The following is a 24,357-nucleotide window of genomic DNA, read 5'->3' on the forward strand; positions in this document are numbered from 1 at the left end:
AGAAAAATGGAAATTCATTTTTGCCCAAGGCACAGTTTTCACAATTAGAAGAAGAGTTGTTTCTTATATGCTGCTTTTCTCTACCCGAAGGAGTCTCAAAGCGGCTTCCAATCACCTTCCCTTTCCTCTCCCCACAACGGACACCCTGTGAGTTGGGAGAGGCTGAGAGAGCCCTGATATCACAGAACAGCTTTATCAGTGCCGTGGCGAGCCCAAGGTCACCCAGCTGGTTGCATGTGGGGGAGCGCAGAATCAAACCCGGCATGCCAGATTAGAAGTCTGCACTCCTAACCACTGCACCAAGCTGGTCTTTCATTAAGAGAAAACCTGCTAAAGATGTTTATAAATGGCATCTGATACCCTTAAGGTTAGCCAAAATTCATAAAAATAACACCAGACGCTGGCACTGCAGTGAGAAGTCTGACTTCTTTCACATGTGGTGGAAATGAGATTGTGCATATAATTTCTGGGTACAAATAGCTCAGATATTAACAGCTGCTTAGAGATAGAAATTCCATGTAGTCCAGCAACAAAGTTATTAATTTCTCTTCCTATTATTTCAGGTGAATGTAGGATTATTGCTTTGCATTTGATCACAGCTGCCAGACTAGTATCTGCTAGACAATGGAAAGGAAATATTACTCCTAAACTCCAAGATTGGCTATTGAAAATATGGGGAATGTATACCTTAGTTAAATGAACTGCATTTAGGAGTTTTTTTATTATTTTTATAACAGTCTTTACTTTGCTCGGGTTCGGCCTCACTTGGAGTCCTGTGTTCAGTTTTGGGGACCCCAGTTGAAGAGGGAGGTAGACAAACTGGAGCATGTCCAGAGGAGGGCAACAAAGATGGTGAGGGGTTTGGAGACCAAGACGTAGGAAGAAAGGTTGGGGGAGCTTGGTCTGTTTAGCCTGGAAAGGAGACGACTGAGAGGGGATCTGATAACCATCTTCAAGTATTTAAAAGGCTTATCCCAGAACCAATGGGATAAAATTAATTCAAAAGAAATTCCGTCTAAACATCAGGAAGAAGTTCCTGACAGTCAGAGCGGTTCCTCAGTGGAACAGGCTTCCTCGGGAGGAGGTGGGTTCTCCATCTTTGGAAGTTTTTAAGCAGAGGCTGGAGAGCCATCTGACGGAGAGGCTGATTCTGTGAAGGCTCAAGGGGGTGGCAGGTGACAGTGGAGGAACTAGAGGGTTGTGAGTGTCCTGCACAGTGCAGAGGTTGGACTAGATGACCCAGGAGGTCCCTTCCAACTATGTGATTTTTGTATTGTGTACTTTTATTGTTTTTGTACAGATAATGTCCTTTTTTATTAATAAAATTTATCTTTAAAAAGCATGGCTTTCTCAAGAACAAGCGTGCCAACTTGGTATAGTGGTTAGGAGTGCGGACTTCTAATCTGATCTAATCTAATCTAATGCAGCCAGCTGGGTGAACTTGGGCTGGCCACGGTATTGATAAAGCTGTTCTGACCGAGCAGTGATATCAGGGCTCTCTTAGCCTCACCCACCCCACAGAGTGTCTGTTGTGGGGAGAGGAAGGGAAGGCGACTGTAAGCCACTTTGAGACTCCTTCGGGTAGAGAAAAGCGGCATATAAGAACCAACTCTTCTTCTTCAGTAATCTCAGGACTCTCTCAGTCTCCCCTCCCTCACAGGGTGTCTGTTGTGGGGAGAGGAAAGGGGAGGCAAATGTAAGCTGCTTTGAGCCTCCTTCTGGTAAAGTGGTATATAAGAACCTTCTTTAACCTTATATCTTCTTTTCTTTTCTTTCTTTCTTTCTTTCTTTCTTTCTTTCTTTCTTTCTTTCTTTCTTTCTTTCTTTCTTTCTTTCTTTCTTTCTTTCTTTCTAGATCAGGGGAATGCTGTGGATATAGTTTATCTCGATTTCAGTAAAGCATTTGATAAGGTTCCACATTATGTTTTTGTTGACAATTTGATAAAATGTGGTATGGATCTTATTACTGTTAGGTGGTTCGAGAACGGGTTGACAGATCGCACCCAAAGGGAGCTTGGAAATGGTTTGTCATCCTCTTGGAGTGGAGTAGTGCATGGAGAGCCTCAGGGATCTGTCCTGGGCCCCGTGTAGTTCACCGTATTCATAAATGAATTGGATAAAGGCCTAGAGGGGCTGCTTATTTAATTTGCAGATGACCCTAAACTGGGAGGGGGTAACAAACACACCAGAAGACAGAATCAGAATATAGGATGATCTTGACAGGCTGGAAAACTGGGATAAAATGAATTTCAATACCGATAAATGTAAAGTTCTGCATTCAGGAAAGAAAAATCATATTCATCATTATAGGATTGAGTAGACCTGTCTTGGCAGTATGTGTGAAAAGCATCTGGGGGTTTTAGTAGACCAGACACTGAACATGATTCAGCAGTGTGACTCGGTGGGTAAAAAGGCAAATAATATTTGGGGCTGTATTAAAAGAAATATAGTGTCCAGATCACGCGAGGTGATGTTCCCACTTTACTCCACTCTGGTTAGACCTCACCTGGAGTCCTGTGTTCAGTTCTGGGGACCACAACTGAAGAAAGATGTAGACAAGATGAAGCGTGTCCAGAGGAGGGCTACAAAGATGGTGAGGGGTTTATGTAGGGCTGTTATATAGGACACAGCAACCCCCAAGTCTTGATTCAGGGACCCTCTGGGGCAAGAGAAAACAGATGCTGCCTCCAGGCTGTGGCAAGCACAACAGTGGGGCAAGTATTCCCATTCACTGTTAGGCAGAAAGGGCTGCCAACCATTTCACTTTCTGTTTCTCTTCCCCCTCTTGGAAGTGGGGGAACATATGTGTTAAATGGCTTGCAGCCATTTAAACCTAACTGCTGTTGGGCAGGTCCACCCTGCTCAGCTGTTAGGCTGAAAATGACCCAAGTAGCTGAGCCAGGCAAGGGACCATAAATGTTCGGGTGCTACAGACCAGGCCACGACCGTGCTGAATTTTAGTTCATGAACCAGTTAGTGCTCATCCCTGTTGGGGCTTCATCCGCGTGAGGTGGTAGATTGGTGTTTGTACCTCTATTCGCTGTAGACAGGGGCGTCCTTTGCCCTCCTTGCGAAAAGCCCCCATCGCAATCTGTCAGGAAGAACAAGAGGGGAACTGCCGAGCATCAAGATTACTCTTTAAAAACAATTCCTGTGGATTTTTGAAAACAGATTTGAAGCCGTTGAGCTGTGGGTTTCCCCCCAAAATTCTAGGATCTGAAAACTTTCGGGAAAGTAATGTGATGCCCTATAGCAGGGGTAGTCAAACTGCGGCCCTCCAGATGTCCATGGACTACAATTCCCATGAGCCCCCTGCCAGCATTCGCTGGCAGGGGGCTCTTGGGAATTGTAGTCCATGGACATCTGGAGGGCCGCAGTTTGACTACCCCTGCCCTATAGAGACCATGAGCTGATCTAGTGTGTTTATTTTTTTAAAAAAACACTTTTTCGAAGTAACAGTTCAGTAGCTGCAAATATCTGAACAGAAAGGCTGGGCCCCTCGAGCCGGAGCGCGGCTTAAAAACGCAGCTGAACTTGGAAACGGCTTCCATTGTAGTAACACTTGACAGAGCATAAGGGCAGCCAGCACATGCTTCCATTTCATCGCCTGAACAGACCTCGTGGGCACAGAAGACTGCGGGCAGGCTCCCTTTAGCGTGCCCAAAGAAAGGAGGCCTTGTCCGCTCAGCTCCCCATAGAATTTAACTCCTATACGCCGAGGGTTAGGGGTAGACGGGCGGGGAGAATCGTCACCTCAACTGCTACTTGAGAGCCGGCTTGGTGTGGTGCAGTGCTTCTCAGCCTGGGGATCAGGACCCCTTTGGGGGGTCCAACGCAGTAGAGTGAGCAGCTTGGCCGGGGGGGGGGGGGGGCGCTGCCACTGTTGCTGCTGCTCCTGCAGGCGCCTGTGCTCAGCCGCCAGCCGCTCCAGCAGTTCCTCCAGCACAGCGTAGTCTCCCGCCAGCCGCTCCAGGCAGAACTGAACTGAGAAACCCCGGAAGAAAACCCAATTTATATACAATCCTGAACCAGGGATCTTCACGCCATTGGTCCGTTTCGGTTTAATTTCTGTGAGAGAACCCCTGCCTAATTTTATGGTTGGAGGTCACCAAAACATGAGGGGCTGTATTAAAGGGAGCTTGAGAACGTGATTCCTGGCTCCTCCACATGCAGCCAGCTGGGTGACCTTGGGCTAGTCACGGTCCTGTTAGAGTTGTTCTCACAGAGCAGTTCTGTCAGAACTCTCTCAGCTCCACCTCCCTCACTGGGTGTCTGTGGTGGGGAGAGGAAGGGCAGGAGATTGTAAACCGCTTTGAGACTCCTTTGGGTAGTGGAAAGTGGGGTATAAAAAGCCAACTCGCCGTCTACTGCTGGTTGTCTTGTATCAGATTTCATTATTACAGTATCCCTTCTGCCCTGTGAGACATAAACACATTTTAGCTTTGATTTGTATACAGACTGTAAAGTCAGTAGGATGTCTTGAACACTTGATTTTTCAAAATGTGGACTATTGTAACAGGCTCGTCTTGCCGCTTGCTTACCCTTGTCTAGCTAGTGAAGTGTCTCCTTGCGGCTACCCCTCGCAGCCCAGCTGCCCAGGCTGAACGTTGCTCAGGGGGCATACGATGCAGGAGGGCTCTGTTTCCCGGGCCTCACCTCCTCCGTTCCTGCCCTGCTCACCCCCCCTCCCTCCCTCCCCGTGTGCCAGGGTAAATCAGGCATCAGTAGCCCAAAGTGGGAGAGAGATGCTTGCCTTCCAGGCTCTTGTTCTTAGTTTCCTTGCCTGGTTGTCTCAAGAGGGTCCTTAACTTGCCACGGCTGGCTACGCCCTGGGAACTTTGCCCTCGGAAGAGCTGTGTTCTGCAAAGAATCCTGGCGGTGATCCAGGCCACCTTCCCCTCCCCTCCCCTCCCCTCCGGTGCACCTTTGTGTAACTGAACACAGGTGGACACTGAATCACACTGCTGGTCTACATGGGCAGGGGGCTGTGGAGCTGGGAAGGAGGTTCTCGCACGAAGATGACCCTCTGGAAAAGCCAGCGTATTCATTTTGCATATTCCTTTGGGGGGCCCTTAAGTAAAACTCGGGTTCAGGTTCTCCCCCTCCCCAAATGGGCTTAGTGGTGATGTGTCTTTAAAACTGCTCCTCCCCATCCATAGCTTGACCCTTTTGTCACAGCAGGCCAAGTGATGTCAGCTTGGTCACACCTGAGCATTGGGGCCTGACTGGACATTGAGGGTGACCTGGCCTTTGGCTACTAAGGCTCTATTTGTTTTTTGGCTGAATTAATATAACTTTTTGAGTGGGAGATTGTCCATAAAATACTGTTGCTGAAGTCTTTGCTGGCCTTACCTTTGTCTTACTTGTGTGGTTTGACCATTCTGTGCTTTTGTCACGTTTGACCATCTTGGATGACGAGACCTTGGGGTACTTGTGGACTGTAAACTAAACATGAGCAGGCAGTGTGATGCAGCGGTAAAAAAGGCAAATGCCATTTTGGGCTGTATCAACAGGGGCATCACATCAAAATCACAAGATGTCATAGTCCCATTGTATACGGCACTGGTCAGACCACACCTGGAGTACTGTGTGCAGTTCTGGAGGCCTCACTTCAAGAAGGACGTAGATAAAATTGAAAGGGTACAGAGGAGAGCGACGAAGATGATCTTGGGCCAAGGGACCAAGCCCTATGAAGATAGGTTGAGGGACTTGGGAATGTTCAGCCTGGAGAAAAGGAGGTTGAGAGGGGACATGATAGCCCTCTTTAAGTATTTGAAAGGTTGTCACTTGGAGGAGGGCAGGATGCTGTTTCTGCTGGCTGCAGAGGAGAGGACACGCAGTAATGGGTTTAAACTTCAAGTACAACGATATAGGCTAGATATCAGGAAAAAGTTTTTCACAGTCAGAGTAGTTCAGCAGTGGAATAGGCTGCCTAAGGAGGTGGTGAGCTCCCCCTCACTGGCAGTCTTCAAGCAAAGGTTGGATACACACTTTTCTTGGATGCTTTAGGATGCTTAGGGCTGATCCTGCGTTGAGCAGGGGGTTGGACTAGATGGCCTGTATGGCCCCTTCCAACTCTGTTTCTATGATTCTATGATTCTATTTTGTTGGTCAGACTTCTTGAGCTCTTGGATTTTGACTGTGCCGTTGAACTCTTTGATTATTGGTTGCAAAAAAGAAAACAAAAGCACCCTCTTGCTTGTGAGGATTGAGTATTCAGTTAGTCAAATACTTTAGTATTTTTCACTATTAGTATGGCTTGTTGTAGTATGGCTCACTATTAGTATGGCTGGCATTCGCTGGCAGGGGCTCCTGGGAATTGTAGTCCATTGACATCTGGAGGGCTGCAGTTTGACTACCCCTGATCTATTATTTCGTAGACCTTTGTTTGATTCTTGGAAGTGTTGCAGGAAACAGCCACCAGGGCCTCCTTGACTCCAGCCATGCATGCTTCTTGTTGGGGACCCCTCTTCCCAGGATTGGGTTGAGACACCTTGCTTTCTTCACAGATAGACTTTGGGGTTGCCCCTCAACCTCTTATTTATTTTATTTTATTAGATTTTTATACTGCCCTTTCCACACAGCCCAGGGCAGTTTGCATGGAACGTTTTAGGAGACATAGAACATTATATTAAATAACAGTCGCAACATAACCTAGCAGTAACAGTTCTAACAATAAATAAATAACAGCTTACTATAATTAATTCTTTGAACATGTCAATAGAACAGCCCGTGGGGAGGACAGGATCCTTCAGATTATGGAGAGTGGTGGCCTGTCCTGACTCCCTGTTTTGTAATTTGTGGACCCTTGACAGAAGCACCCAGGATGCCGGGGTGGGGGTGGGGGTGTCGGTCTCCCTGGGAGCTACAATTGTTCACAGGCTCTCTAATAAAATTGATGCGCGTAGCCTGAGCATTAGGGCGCATCATGCAAAACCTCAGAAGAGACGTTGTGTGAAAGTATGGGATACGCTGAGATTATTAGGAAACGGACTGAAAACAGACAAGCTAGCATCATAATGTCCCTGGATCCCCAAGCAGGGGTCTGAGGGAGCTCTGAAGGGGGTCCACAGGAGCCCTGAGCTGGTGTAGCTGGGCTGTCTTCTTAGCTCCTGCTCTTCATAAGGCAGAGCAGGGGAGGGAGCAAAAGGAGGGCAAGGGCTGAGGCCAGTGATGAGAGCCAGCATGGTGTAGTGGCTAAGAGTGGCAGTTTCTCATCTGGCCAGGCAGGTTTGATTCCCCACTCCTCCTCCACGTGCAGTCAGGTGGGTAACCTTAGAATAAAACCATAGAATCATGGAGTTGGAAGGAATCTCCTGGGTCATCTAGTCCAACCCCCTGCACCATGCAGGACACTCACATCCCTATCCCTCATCTACTGTCACCTGCCACCCCTTTGCCTTCCCAGAATCAGCCTTGGACTAGTCCCAGTTCTCTTGGAGCTCTCTCAGCCTCACCTCCCTCACAGGGTGTCTGGTGTGGGAAGGGGATTGTCAGCCACTTTGAGACTCCTTCGTGTAGAGAAGAGCTCTTCTGTGTCCGGGGGTGTGGCAGGGAGTGTGAGTAGCTGACATACTTCATGGCCCCTCGAAGTCTGAAAAATTATTTCAGGGGCTCCTCCTTGGTCAAAAGATTGAAAAGGGCTCATCAGTGTGGCATCAGTTTGGGATCCTGTGTACAGTTCTGGTCACTGCAGCTCCAAAAAGACCTTGGGAAAATTGCAGCAAAGGGCAACGAAAATGGTGGCTCTTCAAGTTGGAGAACTGAGGACTGAGGGGTGACATGAGAGAGGTCTTTAAAATGATGCCTGGGATAGAGAAGGCAGAGAGACATATGGAACAGGGGGCCATCCGTGTCTATCAGCCACTTTATAAAATTTGGCTTCGTCTTGCTAGGCAGGAACCAATCCATTGGTGGTTGACAAATCGTCCCCAGAGGGTCCTTGTTAATGGTTCAGCATCCTCTTAGAGAAGAGTGACAAGTGGAGTTTCCCAAGGATCTGTCCTGGGGCCTCTGTTGTTCAACATATATTTATAAATGATTTGGATGAGGGATTAGAGGGGAGACTTTATTACATTTGCAGATGATACTAAACTGGGAGGGGGGAGTAGCAAACACAACTGAAGACAGCAACAGAATACAGGATGATCTTGATAGGCTCGAGAAGTGGGTTAAACTGAATAAAATGAAGTTCAATAGGGACAAATGTAAAGTTCTGCATTTAGGTAGGAAAAACCAAATACACCAATATAAGATGGGGGAGACTTGTCTTGGCAGTAGCATGTGAGAAAAGGATCTAGGAGTCTTAATAGACCACACATTGAACATGAGCCAGCAGTGTGACTCAGTGGCTAAAAAGGCAAATGGGATTTTGGGCTGTATCAAACAGAGTATCGTGTCCAGATCACGGGAGGTGATGGTACCACTTTACTCTGCTCTGGTTCGGCCTCACTTGTAGTCCTGTGTTCAGTTTTGGGCACCCCAGTTGAAGAGGGATGTAGACAAACAGGAGCGTGTCCAGGGGAGGGCAACAAAGATGGGGAGGGGTTTGGAGACCAAGACATAGGAGGAAAGGTTGGGGGAACTTGGTCTGTTTAGCCTGGAGAGGAGAGGACTGAGAGGGGATCTGATAACCATCTTCAAGTATTTAAAAGGCTGCCATGTGGAGGATGGAGCAGAATTGTTCTCTCTTGCCCCGGAGTGACAGACCAGAACGAATAGGATGAAATTAATTCAAAAGAAATTCCATCTCAACCTCCAGAAGAAGTTCCTGATAGTCAGAGCGGTTTCTCAGTGGAACAGGCTTCCTCAGGAGGTGGTGGGTTCTCCATCTTTGGAAATTTTTAAACAGAGGCTGGAGAGCCATCTGACAGAGAGGCTGATTCTGTGAAGGCTCAAGGGGGTGGCAGGTGACAGTGGATGAGCGAGAGGGTTGGGAGCGTCCTGCATAGTGCAGGGGGTTGGACTAGATGACCCAGGAGGTCCCTTCCAACTCTATTATTCTATGATTCTATGATTCTATGTTTAGATCTGAGAGGAGAGTGGTAGGAAAGGGGGTAGGGGAGTTGTGGCCTGATTGGGGCAGCTAGCTTTGAATTCCTGGGTTGCACAAGCAGAATGCTTAAGAGTGGGAGGGCAGCGGTATACAACTCCAGTAAGGATATATGTATTCTGAGGATGAGTCCAGTGAGCAGAGCCCCAATTAAATTCTTGGAGACGGGGTTTGGAAGGGTCCTCCAAGGTCATTTAGCTCAACCCAAGGCCATCTAGTCCAACCCCCTGCACAAGGCAGATTGGTATCATCTGCACCACTGGTTTGCTTTTAGGTTTCTGGAGTTGTACGAATACAAGGTGGAGACGCAAGAGGCTATAATAGGATTTATTTCATTTAGCCGCTTTGTTTATCTTCTCCCCAAAGCATCATTCTTCTCTCCTCCATTTTATCTTCACAACAGCCCTGTTAGGTAGCTCAAGCTAAGCGTGTGCGACTGGCTCAAAGTCACCCTGTGAGATTCCACGGCCTGAGTGGGGATTCAGACCCTGGTCTCCCAAGTACAACACTCTTAAGCATCAGGCCGCTGCTGAGCTCAGTTCTCTTCCCTGTCTTTCTGGTTATCATAGCATCCTAGAGTGGGAAGGGGCCATCCAGGCTGCCTAGCCCCACCCCCTGCTCAAGAAGGGAATGTGCACACCGAAGCTTAGACCTTGAATAAGACTTTGTTGGCCTGAGAGGGGCCGCTGGATCCAAATTTTGTTCTGCTGTTTCAGAACAACATGGCAACCTGCCTGAATCTGTAAGAAAAATGGATGTGGTTGCTAAACCGTGCCTCCAAGACATCTTTGCCAGCTCTCCCACGAAATTCGTGCTTCCCAGTCTCTTTTGCATGTTCGCCTTAAGACCGGCAGCCCCCTGTCCAGTCTCTCCACGAAGACAACTCACAGCCCGCTAGGCCGTGCCTCAGACCCTCCGCTCATCCGTCCATCAGATGCATGTAGCCGCGTGCTGCCGGATCGGCCGTGTGGGTGTGCGCAGCAGGGCGTCTGGCGTTAACCTCTGCCTCTTCTTCCTTTTCAGCCGGGTTTCCTCATCGCCTGAACCTTTTCTACCTGGCCAACGACGTCATACAGAACTGCAAGCGGAAAAACGCCATTGTGTTTCGAGACACGTTTGCCGAAGTGCTCCCGGAAGCAGCCGCCTTGGTGAAGTAAGTGAGGGAGTTAATCCTGAGGCTTGACCTGAGCTAGTGCGACTGCCGGCCCCGGTTGACCCTCAGTCGGAACACAGGGCTCGGTTGCAGGAGAGGAGATGGACGGAGATGGCAGCTGATTGGCCTTGGAAGGGAAGGGCAGTGAAATGACCACACGGGAGAGCTCGCCCTGAATCCAGAGGGGATGCCGAGAAAAGCACCGCTAGATTTATAGAATGTGGTCACAGCAGAAAAGAGCAGGAGCTGCGTCTCTTACAGCCCACTTTCCACTATCCGAAGGAGCCCCAAAGCAGCTGACAAACCCCTTCCCCTTCCTCCCCCCACAACAGGCGCCCTGGGAGGCGGGTGGGGCTGAGAGAGCTCTAAGAAAACTGTGACTAGTCCAAGGTTGCCCAGCTGGCTGCCTGTGGAGGTGGAGCGGGGAATCAACCACAGCTCACCAGATTAGAGCCCACCACTCTAATGGGGGGAATCCTCCTGAAGGACTCTTTAAAAGTATTTAGTTTTAACCAAATCTTATCATGGGGTCTTGAGTTGCACTTCTTCTGGATGATGGGGAGGGGAGGGGCTGCATCTCAGCTAGAGATGCACAAAGTCCCCGGTTCGGTTCCCGAGATCAAGCAGTTGGTGATACGAAGGTCCTCCCCCTGAGAGGCCTTATTTATTATAGATGGGAGGCTTATGTTCTGGGGAGGGGTTGTGGCTCAGCGGGGGAGCCTGTGCTTGGCATGCAGAAGATCCCAGGTTTAATCAAGATGGCACGCCCAGACAAAAAGGACCTTAGAGCCGCTGCCAGTCTGAGTAGGCAATACTGACCAAGGGCCTGATTCAGTAATAAGGCAGCTTCCTGTGTCCGCAGGACACCCATCCCAGGGGATGTTCGTTGTGGCATAATGATCCCAGGAAGTGATCAGCCCGGTCACTCATTTGGTGCTTTTCCCCTCCTCCCCCTTGCGTTTTGTTCAAGGGAAGTGCAAAGTCAGCCCATCGTGGTGCTCAAATGAGCCTTAGAGCTAGCCGTGTTGGTCTGCAGTCAAACAGCTGGATTTGAATCCAGGAGCACCTTAGGAAGCAACAAGATTTGGGGGGTTTCTGTTCTCAAGAGTCAAAGCGCAAAGAAGCTGCAGCTCTGGAAAGCTTCCACGCACAGGATCGTGTTGGGCTTCCGAACGAGACTCTGGCTCCCTTAGAACAAACTGTCGAGACTTAGAAGGGAGCCCTGCTGGGGGCAGGTGTTTGTGCTGACTCCTTTTGTGTGCAACAGAATCAGAGTCCAGTGGCACCTTTAAGACCAGCAAAGATTTATTCAAGGAGGGAGTTTTCCAGTGCGTGCACAGAGTGCTCCCGCCTTGAATAAATCTTTGTTGGGCTTAAAGGTGCTCTTGGACTCTGATTTTGTTGTGCTCCTTCAGACCAACATGGCCACCCACTTGAATCTATCCTTTTGTGTGGCATTTCCCACTCGCTCAGGGGACCCTGTGGTCTGTGTTAGGTGGGTAATGTTTACTTTCAGAGGGGGGTGGCGTTGATTGCCATGGTGATCGACCAGCCTACTAATTGCTGAGCTCCCCAGGGCTCGCTGCAGGAGAACATGTTGTGTTTCCAAGCAATCAGCTCCTTTCCTTTTTTCTTCCCTTGTGGCTTTGGTGGGTTCCACCTTTTGCATTTGTCATTAAGCACGGCTCCTTCAGGTTCCTCTGAAGGTCGGGATGCCCTGCTGTGGTCTGCTGGTTGCGTCCTCCACTTGTTTGAGAAGCTGGGATGAGCGTTGAAGAGCCAAAGCTCTCTTCAGAAAACATATTGGGTCACTGAGGCACTCCTGGGCTCGAATCCAGAGGTTCAGCTGCTCCCAGAAACTATCTTCTTGTCTAGTATCTGCGCTCAGCTCCCCTGTTGATTTTCTGAGTTGTGTTTTAAAGATCAGGTTTGGAAGAGTTTGACAGGGGCAAGGGAAATGCTGGTTGTTCCACGGTGCCGCCCTAAAGGAAAGGACATTTTTGGTTTCTCAGGAAAGTAACCCAGTGCTCCTGCACAGCTTGCTTGCTTGGATTTAACCTCTGCATCCTTTGACCCTTTCCTGAAGGTTAAAACCCTCCAGCATTGGTCCTTTCTGTGCTTGCAGGTGGACTAAGAATACTGCAGTGGCTGTGCCAGATGAGACTAGTGCATTCAGCAGATGGCAGCTCTCTTGGCAGAGCAATCTAGCCATAGCCTACCCTCTGCAACAGCAAGAACAAAACACAAGGCAGCATGAAAGGAATGGAAATGTGATACACGCAACTGCCAAAAATTTGGTGCCAATAATCTTACACTGTGCACAAATACAGACACTGTTATTCCATTTCAATTTTTTTTTTTTTTGCAAAGTTCCTCACCCCTAGGTGATACCAAGTCTTCACATAGACCGTTTATGCACTGGAGGTTTCATGCTGGGCTGCAGGCAGGAGTTTTAGTCGTGGCAAGTTGTCCCACCTCTCCCTGCACCCACATGGGGGAGCATTCAGTCCAGTGCGCCTCATCCACCCCCATTTGTGCTCCTGCACAGGAGCTGGGGCAGTGAAGTTCTCAGTGAGTAAACAGTCATAGGGGTTCCAAGCGACTTTCAACAAGCTGCGGAGTGTGCATTTGTTCAAACAGATGCAGGTGCCACATAAAGTCGCAGCCAGGCTCCCGGGTTTGTATCCTGTTTCACCGAGGCTTCCTCAGTGCTGCTGTAGTGCAGCAGCCAAAGTTTGGCATTACATACAATCTGTTCAACATGCGGCCTTAATTTCCTGCCCATAAGATCCGGCAACCTGGCTCCTTTCTTATTCAGGAGAAAAATGAGTTAGACTGCATACTGAAGCTCACTTGGATGAATGTATAGGCCCCAGTTTGTTCAAAGTGACTTTGGCTTATTCTCCATGAATCCATCTAATCTCCCTTTCAGGCTGTTTATTCCTGTGGCCATCACTGCATCCTCTGGCAGTTAGTTCCAAATTTGAATTACGTTATGTGTAAAGAAATGCTTCCTTTTGTCCATCCTGAACCTCCTGCCCATCAGCTTCGTGGGATGCCCTTGAGATCTAGAATTTTGGGAGAGGGAGAGAAATGTATCTTTGTTGAACTCTCTCTACCACATGCATGATTTTATAAACCTCTCTCATGTCCTCCCTTAGCCGTCTCTTTTCTAAACTGAAAATTGTCAGACCGTTCAGCCTTTCCCCCTAGGGAAGAAGAAGAAGAGTTGGTTCTTATATGCTGCTTTTCCCTACCCGAAGGAGGCTCAAAGCGGCTTACAGTCGCCTTCCCATTCCTCTCCCCACAACAGACACCCTGTGGGCTGGGTGAGGCTGAGAGAGCCCTGATATCACTGCCTGGTCAGAACAGCTCTATCAGTGCCGTGGGGAGCCCAAGGTCACCCAGCTGGCTGCATGTGGGGGAGTGCAGAATCGAACCCAGCATGCCAGATTAGAAGTCCGCACTCCTAACCACTACACCAAACCAGGCCAAACCTTGGTCACCATCCTCCGCAGTGTCCTTTTTGAGATGCAGGGACCAGAACTATAATATTCCTTATGGAGGCCTTACAGAGATCAGTTCAGGGGTATTCAAAAAGTGGTTTTTCATTTTCCGTAATGCAGAATTATTCTGGCACGCTCTCAGCTCAGAATACCTCCTTACTGTGAAGTATAGTTGGCTTATGGGTGATTGTTCATGTAAGTTGCTGGGGTTCCTATGATTTTAAGGAGGGTATTAGATTGGTTTTTTACATATTTTATTTATTTATTTATTTATTATATTTATATACCACCATCCCTAAGAGCCTCTTGTGGCGCAGAGTGGTAAGGCAGCGATATGCTGTCTGGAGCTGTCTGCCAATGAGGTTGGGAGTTCGATCCCAGCAGCCGGCTCAAGGTTGACTCAGCCTTCCATCCTAAAGTGAGTCCCCAGCTTGCTGGGGGGTAAGCGGTAATGACTGGGGAAGGCACTGGCAAACCACCCCGTATTGAGTCTGCCATGAAAACGCTAGAGGGCGTCACCCCAAGGGTCAGACATGACTCGGTGCTTGCACAGGGGATACCTTTACCTTTACCTTTACCACCATCCCTGGAGGCTCAGGGCGGTTTACATAAAACGCATAAACAATACATGAAACAATCCATAACATATAAATAACCGGTAAGGTAAAGGTAAAGGTATCCCCTGTGCAAGCACCGAGTCATGTCTGACCCTCTAGCGTTTTCATGGCAGACTCAATACGGGGTGGTTTGCCAGTGCCTTCCCCAGTCATTACCGTTTTACCCCCCAGCAGCAAGCTGGGTACTCATTTTACCGACCTCGGAAGGATGGAAGGCTGAGTCAACCTTGAGCCGGCTGCTGGGATCGAACTCCCAGCCTTATGGGCAAAGCTTTCAGACAGCTGCCTTACCACTCTGCGCCACAAGAGGCTCTTTTAAATAACCGGTACATCGATATTAATAACTGATAATTTTAACAGTGCAAACAGTGCAAACTCCATGAGTTCGGGGAGGGAGGGAGCAGGGGCCCTTCAGATGTTTTATGAGAGTCTATATTATTGTATATTTACTGTATTACTTTTGTATTTATTGTGATGTTCTTGTTTTAATTATTCTTCGTCCCAAACTGCTTCAAACTCTTTCCCAAACAGAAGCAGTATAAAAATGGAATGAATGAGCATATTTTGGTCTCATGCGCCGTCATTCTCCATGCACAGAGCAGGGAGGCCGTGGTTCTTCAGTGGAAACAGAACCTCTCTTTCTGTATGTCCTCTGCAGGGATCCATCAGTGGCTAAATCAATCGAAAGGATATTTAAAATCTGGGAGGACAGAAATGTGTATCCCGAAGAAACCATCTCATTACTGAAAGAAGCTTTAAGTAAGTTATCTTTCTTTTTTCTCTTAACATCGCTGCATTTGTGTTGACTTCGCCTCTGTGTGTGTCATAGAATAATCTGATGCTAAAAGGCGTTTGGGTTTTTTCTCTTTACATGCTTTTCTATCCCCCTGTGCTGACTGTACTCGGGTGCAGAGTATGACCTAGCTTGTCTGCGGTTATTTCAAGATTGTAAGGGGATTTTATTGTGGGTTTTATCTGGATTTTTACCCACCACAAGCCACTGTGTGGAAGTGGCAGGCTATAAATCATAGAATCATGGAATCATAGAGTTGGAAGGGACCTCCTGGGTCATCTAGTCCAACCCCCTGCACTGTGCAGGACACTCCCAACCCTCTCGCTCACCCACTGTCACCTGCCACCCCCTTGAACTTCACAGAATCAGCCTCTCCGTCAGATGGCTCTACAGCCGCTGCTTAAAACGGTCAGGAACTTCTCCTAAGGTTGAGAAAGATTTTCTTTTGAATTAATTTCACCCCATTGGTTCTGGTCCGTCCCTCTGGGGCAAGACAGAACAACTCTGTGAAGGAATGAATGAATGAAATTTTTATACACATCCAGCTGAGGTGCCACCCCTCCCCAAGGTCTTCCTCCGGAATGTCCAGGCATTTCCTGACTCATAGCTGGCAACCCTCTCTGTGCTCGTGGCCATCCCGATATCTACTGGCAGCGTATTCCACAATTTGGGCTGATCCTGCGTTGAGCAGGGGGTTGGACTAGATGGCCTGTATGGCCCCCTCCAACTCTATGATTCTATTAATTTAATTGCTCACCGAGTGCAGAAGAATTTATCCATTGAGAGTCTGTTGCTGGTCAGTTTCATTGGGAGACCCTCACCAAAATTCTAGCTATTAGAGACGGGGGAAAGTGCTTTGGCCACTGCCTATCCCCTGCACAATTGTATAAATCTCCTATCATATCATGCCTCTCCCTTATTGTCTTTTTCTTTCCCAAGTTGTAAAGCTGCAGACTCCTACGTTTCTCTTCACTGGAAAGATCTGCCAGCGCTTTAACCATCTTTGTTGTCCTCTTCTGTGCTGTCCAGCTCCGGGGTGTTCCCTCTGAGATCCAGTGACCACAACTGTAGACAGCATGCTGGCCATTTTGTTTTCACATCCTTTCCTGATAACCCCCACCCTGGGGTTTGCCCTGTTGAGCCAGTGGTGCAGTCTGAGCCAGCATTTCATCCAGCCGTCCACAGCAGCCCTCTTTCCCTCTCAGGCTTGGCCAGATCAGATCCTGTCAGTCTGTTTTAAGACTTTCTGTTCCAATTTTATGCACTGCAAAACCAAAAAGGGAACGAAAACCCAATCTTAACAAAGTCAGGAACTCAAAAGTTGAGCTATAAAACAAAAAAAAATTTTAACAGTTATTTATTACAGTGCACCAATATTAGGTTAAAAACAAAGCAAAAACTATATTTAAAAACTATCTAGATCTAACTACACATGAACAGACCAAATGCGTTTCAACATTACTGGGTCTTCCTCAGTGGCCAATAATATTAAATACTGCACTCTTACCTAATCATGAAGTATAGCTGGGTAGTCCAGGGAAATATGTTAGGTGTAGCTCCAGAAATTCTGGTCGAGTGTTTCCATTCGGAGCCCCACCTTCTAAGTTATGCAATATCTAGGAACACCCCTCTCAGCTTTTGTTTTACTCTGCACAGAGAGTGTGTCTCGTGTGTCAGAAAAAAACAATTTTATGCACTTCATCTGTCATCAGCCTTTCTCTTTGAAAGTTAGGACAGCTACTAAAACCAATTGAACACAGACCACTCAAAATACAAATATTAAGCAGTGATAATAATGAAATTGAGAGGTGTCAAACTCATTATGAGGGATGGAGCTGACATAAATGTCCCTTTGTCAGGCCGGGCCACAAGTGCCATAAAATGCAACTTTAGGTACCAAAAATATGTACCTTAAGTCTTAAGACATGGATAAACCCTATTAAAGAGCCTCTTGTGGTGCAGAGTGGTAAGGCTGTCTGAAAGCTGTGATGGCTGTCTGAAAGCTTTGCCCATGAGGCTGGGAGTTCGATCCCAGCAGCCAGCTCAAGGTTGACTCAGCCTTCCATCCTTCTGAGGTCGGTAAAATGAGTACCCAGCTTGCTGCTGGGGGGTAAACGGTAATGACTGGGGAAGGCACTGGCAAACCACCCCGTATTGAGTCTGCCATGAAAACGCTGGAAGGCGTCACCCCAAGGGTCAGACATGACTCAGTGCTTGCACAGGAGATACCTTTAGAAGAAGAAGAAAAAGAAGAAGAAGAAAAAGAAGAAGAAGAAGAAGAAGAAGAAGAGTTGGTTCTTACATGCCGCTTTTCCCTACCCGAAGGAGGCTCAAAGCGGCTTACAGTCGCCTTCCCATTCCTCTCCCCACAACAGACACCCTTTACCTTTACCTTAAACCCTATTAACAATGTTATTTTTCACTCAAAATGCAAACGTGCATCAGACATTAACACTCTCCCAGTAGACTAGCCAGTCCCAGCCGGCGTCTCCATCCCCTGCTGCAGCGATTGAGAGGAACCCAGAGCAGACAGCGTCATGCAGGAAGACCTGGAGTCGCCTGGCCACCTCTCGGTTAACTTGCCCAGAAAGGCCAGATTACAGGCTGGGCAATAGTCCGTCCTGGCAGTCTTCTCCAGGGGTGGTTTTCACAGTAATGGGCCAGTCTGCCCCTGCCTACCCTCACCTACACTGGACTTCATTGGCCACATCGTTACCCTCTTTGCTCCTCACTCTCCGCCCTGATTTTCACTGACCTGAACAGTTTGGTATCGGCTGCAGACTTGCCGGCTCCCTGCTCTCCCTGAATTCCAGGCCATTCATGAACAAACTGAATTGTATTGCTCCTAATCCTGATCTTCGCTCAGTTGAATCCATTGTAAGAGCCCTCCATTTCTTGCTACGCTCTGCTTCCTCTTTGGCCAGTTTTGAACCCATAAGGTGACCCAACCTCCTAATCTCTTGCGGGAGGGGGGGGGATCAGAGTTCCACAGAGCGTGTAAAACGGGCCTGTGTGTGAGGCCTGGCCAATTGAGAAGTACTTCATGGGCCTCCATCCTCTCCTCTCTGTGTTCCTTTCCTTCCCACTAACGGTTACGATAATCACTGAATTTGCCAGCTGTACTGCGGTGGCCACAGAACCAATTACGTGCATGTTACTGTTGGAAACCACTCCGAGCCCGCCATTGGAGAGCGGCAGTTTGTAAATTAAATTATAATGATTACAAATAAATAAATCCCGTGACTATCAGGTTTACTCAGGTGTCTTGTGTGAGGTCCCTCGTCAACAGCCTTTTGTAAGACTTAAGCCAACACTGGCCTCCTTTCTCCCTGTGCTTGTTGTTAGCCTTCACGAAGAATGCCCCAGTGGCTGGCGTGGCAGGGCTTCTCCTTGCCAGAACCAGGCTGACGTTCTCTCCGCAGGCCTTGTTCTCCCTCGTGCTTGGCCATTCTCTGTTCAGTGGCAGTTCCTGCTAATCTTCCTAGGACAGGTATTAGGCTAACCGGCTTGCGTCTGGATTGGGAGTGGCTGTCGTGTTCTATTTCTAGTCCACTGCCTGTGTTGCATTACTTCAGAGGTGGGCAAATGGCCATGCAAGGTCTCATGGGAATTGTAGTCCACGGACATCTGGAGAGCCACAGTTTGGCCACCCCTGCATTAGTTGCTTTGCAGAAAGCAGTGGGGTGGGGGCCCCTGCAGGTCCAGCTGTGGAATGAAGGTGAAAGAAAGTAAAGGCCTTGAAAGTAAAATTCAGTAGGTTGCCTCTTCAGGGGTTTAAGAGCCTGCGGTGATGGCTTTTTGTCAAACAGGCCACATATCCCGCCAAATCAAGATGGCCTAGCTCAGGGGTCCTCACTGTGTTGCCCCCCAGTTTTTTTTAGAGTGTGTGGGGGGGGGGGTCACGTCCAGCAGGGCTTCCGATTTATGCCGTTGCTCCAGCAACAGCTGCCATCACAGCCCAAGGATCTTCACGGCAATTCTGGGTGTGTCTCCCAGGCAGTATTTTTAAAGGACCTGTTCATTTTTAATAGGCACCCAGGTAACCGGCTTCTGCTTGAGATACTGAAGAGTTAGGCATAGCTTCACTGCCTGACCTTTTGTGGTTGGCTCTGCCTCCTGCGTTAGCCATTTTGAAGTTGCGCCTATCGTGTCAGAACTGCAGAGGGGCCGACCCTCTCTTAGGTTGACAGTGTTGGCTTCCTTATGCCCTCTTAAGTGGAAAGAAGACGGCTGTCCATGCCAGGAGCTGCCTCGCTTTGTCCCTGAAGAGCCACTCCTTGGTGGTTTGGGGCCAAAGCCGGAGGAGTTCACAGCCGGACCCCGGTTTTGGATGGTGAAATTTTGGGTCCTGCTTGCTGGGCAGAGCATTACGCTCTTTTTTGTCAGCCACCCAGAGGGGGGAGGGATCCCTAAAGGGCAGGCCATGACATTGAAAGCACACCAAAAAAAAAAAAAAATGAAAATGTCTTCCAGGTTCCACTTTCAAAATTCAGAAGCAGCAGAAAGAAACTCAGAGCAAACAGCCAACTAAGTCATGGAAGAAATCTCAAAGTAAGGAAATCCCACCTGAACATGGTATAATATTTCTTGAAAGCATGAGACCCTCCCGCCCAAGACCCCTCTCTGGAGAGCGTCAGAGAGCTTGGGGTCAAGCCCTGTGTCAGGAGGGGGGCCCACACTTGAAACGGTGCAGTGGGGATAAGAAGGTTGAAATCAGCAGGACAGACACAGGGAGGAAACGTGGCCGAGAGAACTACCCAGAATCCCTAGGGGAAAAGGCGGCAGACAGAGCTGCCCGATGCATCCGCCTCTTCCAACAGCAGAGGAGAGTGACCAGAGAGCACGAGTTTAAGCCCACCAGGTGGGGGAGCACAGAGAGGAGACTAAGAACCCTTCTATGGGACTGCATTTGTCATGTCCAACTCTCCGGCACAACCGTGGTGGACATAGCAAAGCTGCAGAGAGGAAGATGGAGAATTCCGGGCAGGAAAGGTTTCTGTTGTCTGGTGGATGCTTATGAGGGTCTCTAAGTTAGGGTGGGGATTGGGGGCGCCCATCACTGTGTGGCACACAGTTGTAACTTCAGAAAAGCCAGCAGCTGCCATGTTCATCTTGTCTGATAATATCCAGCCTTACAGGCAAGCAGCAAAGTGGAGCTGGGGAAGCAGCATGGGCTGCAAGGAGAGGGAAACAAGACATTGTGCTGCAGAGGCTAGACCGGCCAGAGTCACCTTGGTTTTTCCAGTTCATGTACTTCTGAAATGAATGGACGTTGCACGCCAAAGTCCTGTCAGAGCAATAGTTCCCCTGGCCACGAGGAATGAGTGAAGCTACCATGAGGCTGCCTGCTGCATCGGTGCACGATTTCCTGACCTTGCTTGCTCCTAGTCAGGTGCTGGTCTGGGGCGGGCAACTGTTGCATCTCTGCAGGACTCATAGAATCCTACAGTGGGAATGGTCCTCCTGGGTCATCTAGTCCCCCCCCTGCACTATGCAGGACACTCACAACCCTCTCGCTCATCCACTGTCACCTGCCACCCCCATGAGCCTCCACAGAATCAGCCTCTCCGTCAGAGGGCTCTGCAGCCTCTGGTTGGATCGTGCAGTCGTGGACACAGCAGCAAAATCACTTGCGTCCAGAGGCAGCCGCCCATCGGGTCTCTGCATGATTCACTGCTCTAAGCTTGTATCCGTTCCCTCGGGAGGAACCTTCAGAGCAGTGAATCGCACAGAAGGATCCGGGTGGCATTCCCTGTGGGTGGGCCGTTCTTACTCTTTTACAGGCCTGCAGAGCTCAAGTTGGGAAGATCAGCGTCATGTATAGCCCACCTTCCCTCAGGACTCAAGGTGGATTCCAGAATTTCATTTCTCCATGGAGAAATAACTGTTTTTAAAAGCTTAGCCAGAGGGGGTGAGGAATGAGGTTCTATCCCCACCTGGTCTCGGGCTGTTCCGCCCCCTGCTGCCTCATTCTACTGAATGTGCTGCACACGAATGCGCCAGCGTGTGAGAGTAAAGCATGCCTCGTGTTCATTCAGAAGATTAGTCGTTTCTTGGCTCTCAGGTGCTTGGTGGGAAATCCGTCAGCAGAGGGTGGATTAATTGGGGGAGGGGGAGACAGCCAGTGCGCTCCAGTCTCACTGTGTGTTACGATGCGGGTGGAAAGAAGCACCTTTTTTGGGGGGGGGGGAATGCAGTGGAGCCTGGATCAGGTGGCCAGCCTTGCTGTTGGGGGACGGGAAATGCTGTCCGTTGAAATGCGCAGTGCTGCTCGGGAATCGCAGTCCGAATCGGCCCCTCTCAACCTGTCCCTCTTCTCTGCAGCCTCTGTGAATCCCAAAGCTGCTCTGAAGTCCAAGATCGTTGCAGAATTCCGAGTAAGTGATTTTAAAACTTTTAGTAGGCTATTTATGAAAATCGTGAATCCAGTCAGGGAATAGTACACTTTTCATTTATTTTATGTATTTCATACCCCATTTTTCTCCTCAACTGAAAGCAGCTGCCATTGTTCTCTACTCATCACAACAGCCCTGTGAGGTAGGTTAGGCTGAGGAGACTGGCCCAAGATCACCCCTCAAGCTTCTGAATCGTGAATGGGGATTCGAACTAGGGTCTGACACTCTAGACCAGGGGTAGTCAAACTGCGGCCCTCCAGATGTCCATGAACTACAATTCCCAGGAGCCCCTGCCAGCATTCGCTGGCAGGGGCTCCTGGGAATTGTAGTTCATGGACATCTGGAGGGCCGCAGTTTGACTACCCCTGCTCTAGACACTACATCACAGGGAAACTGGGGCCATGCTTGATTCTCCTGCTGCCAGTAAGGTCAAGGTCATATAAGAACATCAGAGGAGTCCTGCTGGATCAAGCAGCAGTCCATCTGGTCCAGCATCTTGTCTCACACAGAGGCCAGCCAGTTCATCTGGAAGGCCAACAACAGGGCAGAGAGGCTGAGGCCTTTCCCTTGAAGCACTCCTGGGTCGGACCAGTGGCCTGTCTGGTCCAGCACCCCATCTCACAGAATGGCCCCTGGAGGGCCAATTACAGGGCAGAGAAGTCGAGGCCTTCACAAGAACCTCAGAAGAGTCCTGCAGGATCAGACCAGGGAGGGTCTCCCGTCTCATGCAGGGGCCAGCCAATCCCTCTGAAGGGCCAGCAGCAGGGCACAGAGACCAAGGTTGCCTCCTGGCTTTAGGATTCAGAGCCTTTGACTTTGGAGGTTCCCTTTAGTCCCCATGGCTAGTAGACCTTGATAGACTTATCCTCTATCAGTCCATCTAATCCCCTTACATGAACATGAAAAATAATCAGCCAAATAGCCTTTGAGGCATAGAGTTGGGGTCAGTAGGGGAGTAAGGGGGAAGTAGCTGTGAATTGCCTGCATTGTACAGACGGTTGGACTAGATGACCCTTGTGCTTCTGTCCAGCTCTGAATTTCTGTGTCTGTCCCCAACTGACACCCTGTCATTTTATTGATCATTCTCACTATGGGATGACAAAGGACCACGTTTAAATTCAGGTCTACTCTTTAATCCATCTCAGTAAGGTGAATAAATATTGTGATGTAACTGAACAGAGTTGAATGACACAGGCCGTCTTCCATCCATCTCCTCCTCCCAAACCAAACTGTTAATGAATGGGGTTTCCTGGGTCATGCTGTATCACCTCCCCCCGCCCCTGTCGACCATCTTGAACTTTGTCATGTCTTAAGTTGATGGCTCACAGAGCCTTCAGTATATTCCTTGTCTTCAGCAATGCCTGTCTGTGATGCTGTCTTGCCCTAATCAAGACCACCCTTAGGTTCCCCCACTGCCTGGGACTCCTGCATGTTTGTCTCTGAGGGTCGGTTTCAAGAGCGCACCCCAGGGTCCTGACAGGGTACTGCGGGGAGGGGCTGTGCCTCAGGTAGAGGAACCCCCGCTTTACATGCAGAAGTTCCCAGGTTCAATCTTTGGCATCTCCACTTAACATGGACCAAATGGAGGGTGATGTGCAAGACCTCTGCCTGGGACCCTGGAGAGCCTCTGCCAGTCTGCGTGGGCAGTACTGACCGTGACGGGTCGCGTGGCTGATGCAGGAGAAGGCAGCTTCGTGGGTTCCTGTGAGAGGTCATGGCTCAGTGGAAGAGCTTCTGCTTGGCTCAGTCTCTGGCAGCATCTCCAGTTAAAAGGAGGAGCTCTGCTGTGGCTTACACAACAGACACTGGGAGGCAAGTGAGACGCTGAGAGCTCTGAGAGAACTGCTCTGTGGGAACAGCTCTAATAGGACTGTATAATCAAGGAAGGGACCTCCTGGGTCATCTAGTCCAACCCCCTTGAACCTTCACAGAATCAGCTTCTCTGTCAGAGGGCTCTCGAGCCTCTACTTAAAAATCTCCATAGATGGAGAACCCACCACCTCCCGAGGAAGCCTGTTCCACTGAGAAACCGCTCTGACTGCCAGGAACTTCTTCTGGAGGTTTAGACAGAATTTCCTTTGAATTAATTTCATCCCATTGGATCTGTGCCTGGCTGCATGTGGAGGAGGAGTGGGGAGTCAAGCCCAGCTTGCCAGGTTAGAATCCACGACCCTTAACCACCGCACCACGCTGGCAGAAGATCCCAGGTTCAGTCTTTGGCACCCCCAGTTGGAGGCTGACCTGAAAAGTGATGTGAAAGACTTTCCCTGCCAGAGACCTGGCGAACCACTGCCAGTCAGAGGCAGCCAGGCTGACCTAGATAGGCTCATGGCCTGACGGAGTTTCACACAGTTCTGTGGATGCATGAGGCCTAGAATGGGGGGAGGGGGTGGCTGATGGAACCGAGATGGTGAAGGAACCCTAACAATGGGTTGCCCAAGACCCTTAGATTGAGGGTGCGGACACCGAACCCTGCGGTCCTGAATGGTGCTTTGCTATGCCCTGTCTCCTCTTCCTGTATCCAGGGGGGGCTCCCTCCCCACCCCCAGTGCTGGGCCGTCACCAGCCCCCTGCCCGTTCAGCCGCTGTTCTGTGGGAAGCACTGAAGGGCTGTCTGTGCTTTTCTCCCGTCCAGCCGCAGTCCCTGGTCGACGAGCTGCTCCTGTACAAGCATTCCGAAGAGCAGATCGAGCTGAAGGAGAAGCAGCTGGCCACCATGCGGGTGGACGTGTGCAGCACCGAGACGCTCAAGTGCTTGAAAGGTACGTGGCAGAAGCCTCGTGGCCCTAATGGGGGGGGGGAGGACAGGGTCAGGCGTTGGCCTGGGCTACGCAGAGCATG

At 49.4% G+C, this 24,357-nt stretch overlaps 1 protein-coding gene across 3 annotated transcripts in view; it reads left to right on the forward strand.

Moving 5' to 3' along the window:
* The window catches only part of RPRD2 (regulation of nuclear pre-mRNA domain containing 2), a 72,995-nt gene that overhangs the window by 20,431 nt on the left and 28,207 nt on the right, over window positions 1-24,357 (forward strand). For all 3 annotated transcript variants that reach the window (XR_013228005.1, XR_013228006.1, XM_077319506.1), the window contains exons 2-6: window positions 10,076-10,205; window positions 14,987-15,087; window positions 19,595-19,672; window positions 21,446-21,498; window positions 24,152-24,278. Coding sequence is in view for 1 of the 3 variants with exons in the window: in XM_077319506.1 (XP_077175621.1) it covers window positions 10,076-10,205; window positions 14,987-15,087; window positions 19,595-19,672; window positions 21,446-21,498; window positions 24,152-24,278 (489 nt within the window). In the remaining 2 variants the exon portion in view is untranslated. The remainder of the gene's footprint in view (window positions 1-10,075; window positions 10,206-14,986; window positions 15,088-19,594; window positions 19,673-21,445; window positions 21,499-24,151; window positions 24,279-24,357) is intronic.

The sequence above is a fragment of the Paroedura picta genome, chromosome 1, assembly GCF_049243985.1.
Source record: "Paroedura picta isolate Pp20150507F chromosome 1, Ppicta_v3.0, whole genome shotgun sequence".
Taxonomy (NCBI): domain Eukaryota; kingdom Metazoa; phylum Chordata; class Lepidosauria; order Squamata; family Gekkonidae; genus Paroedura; species Paroedura picta.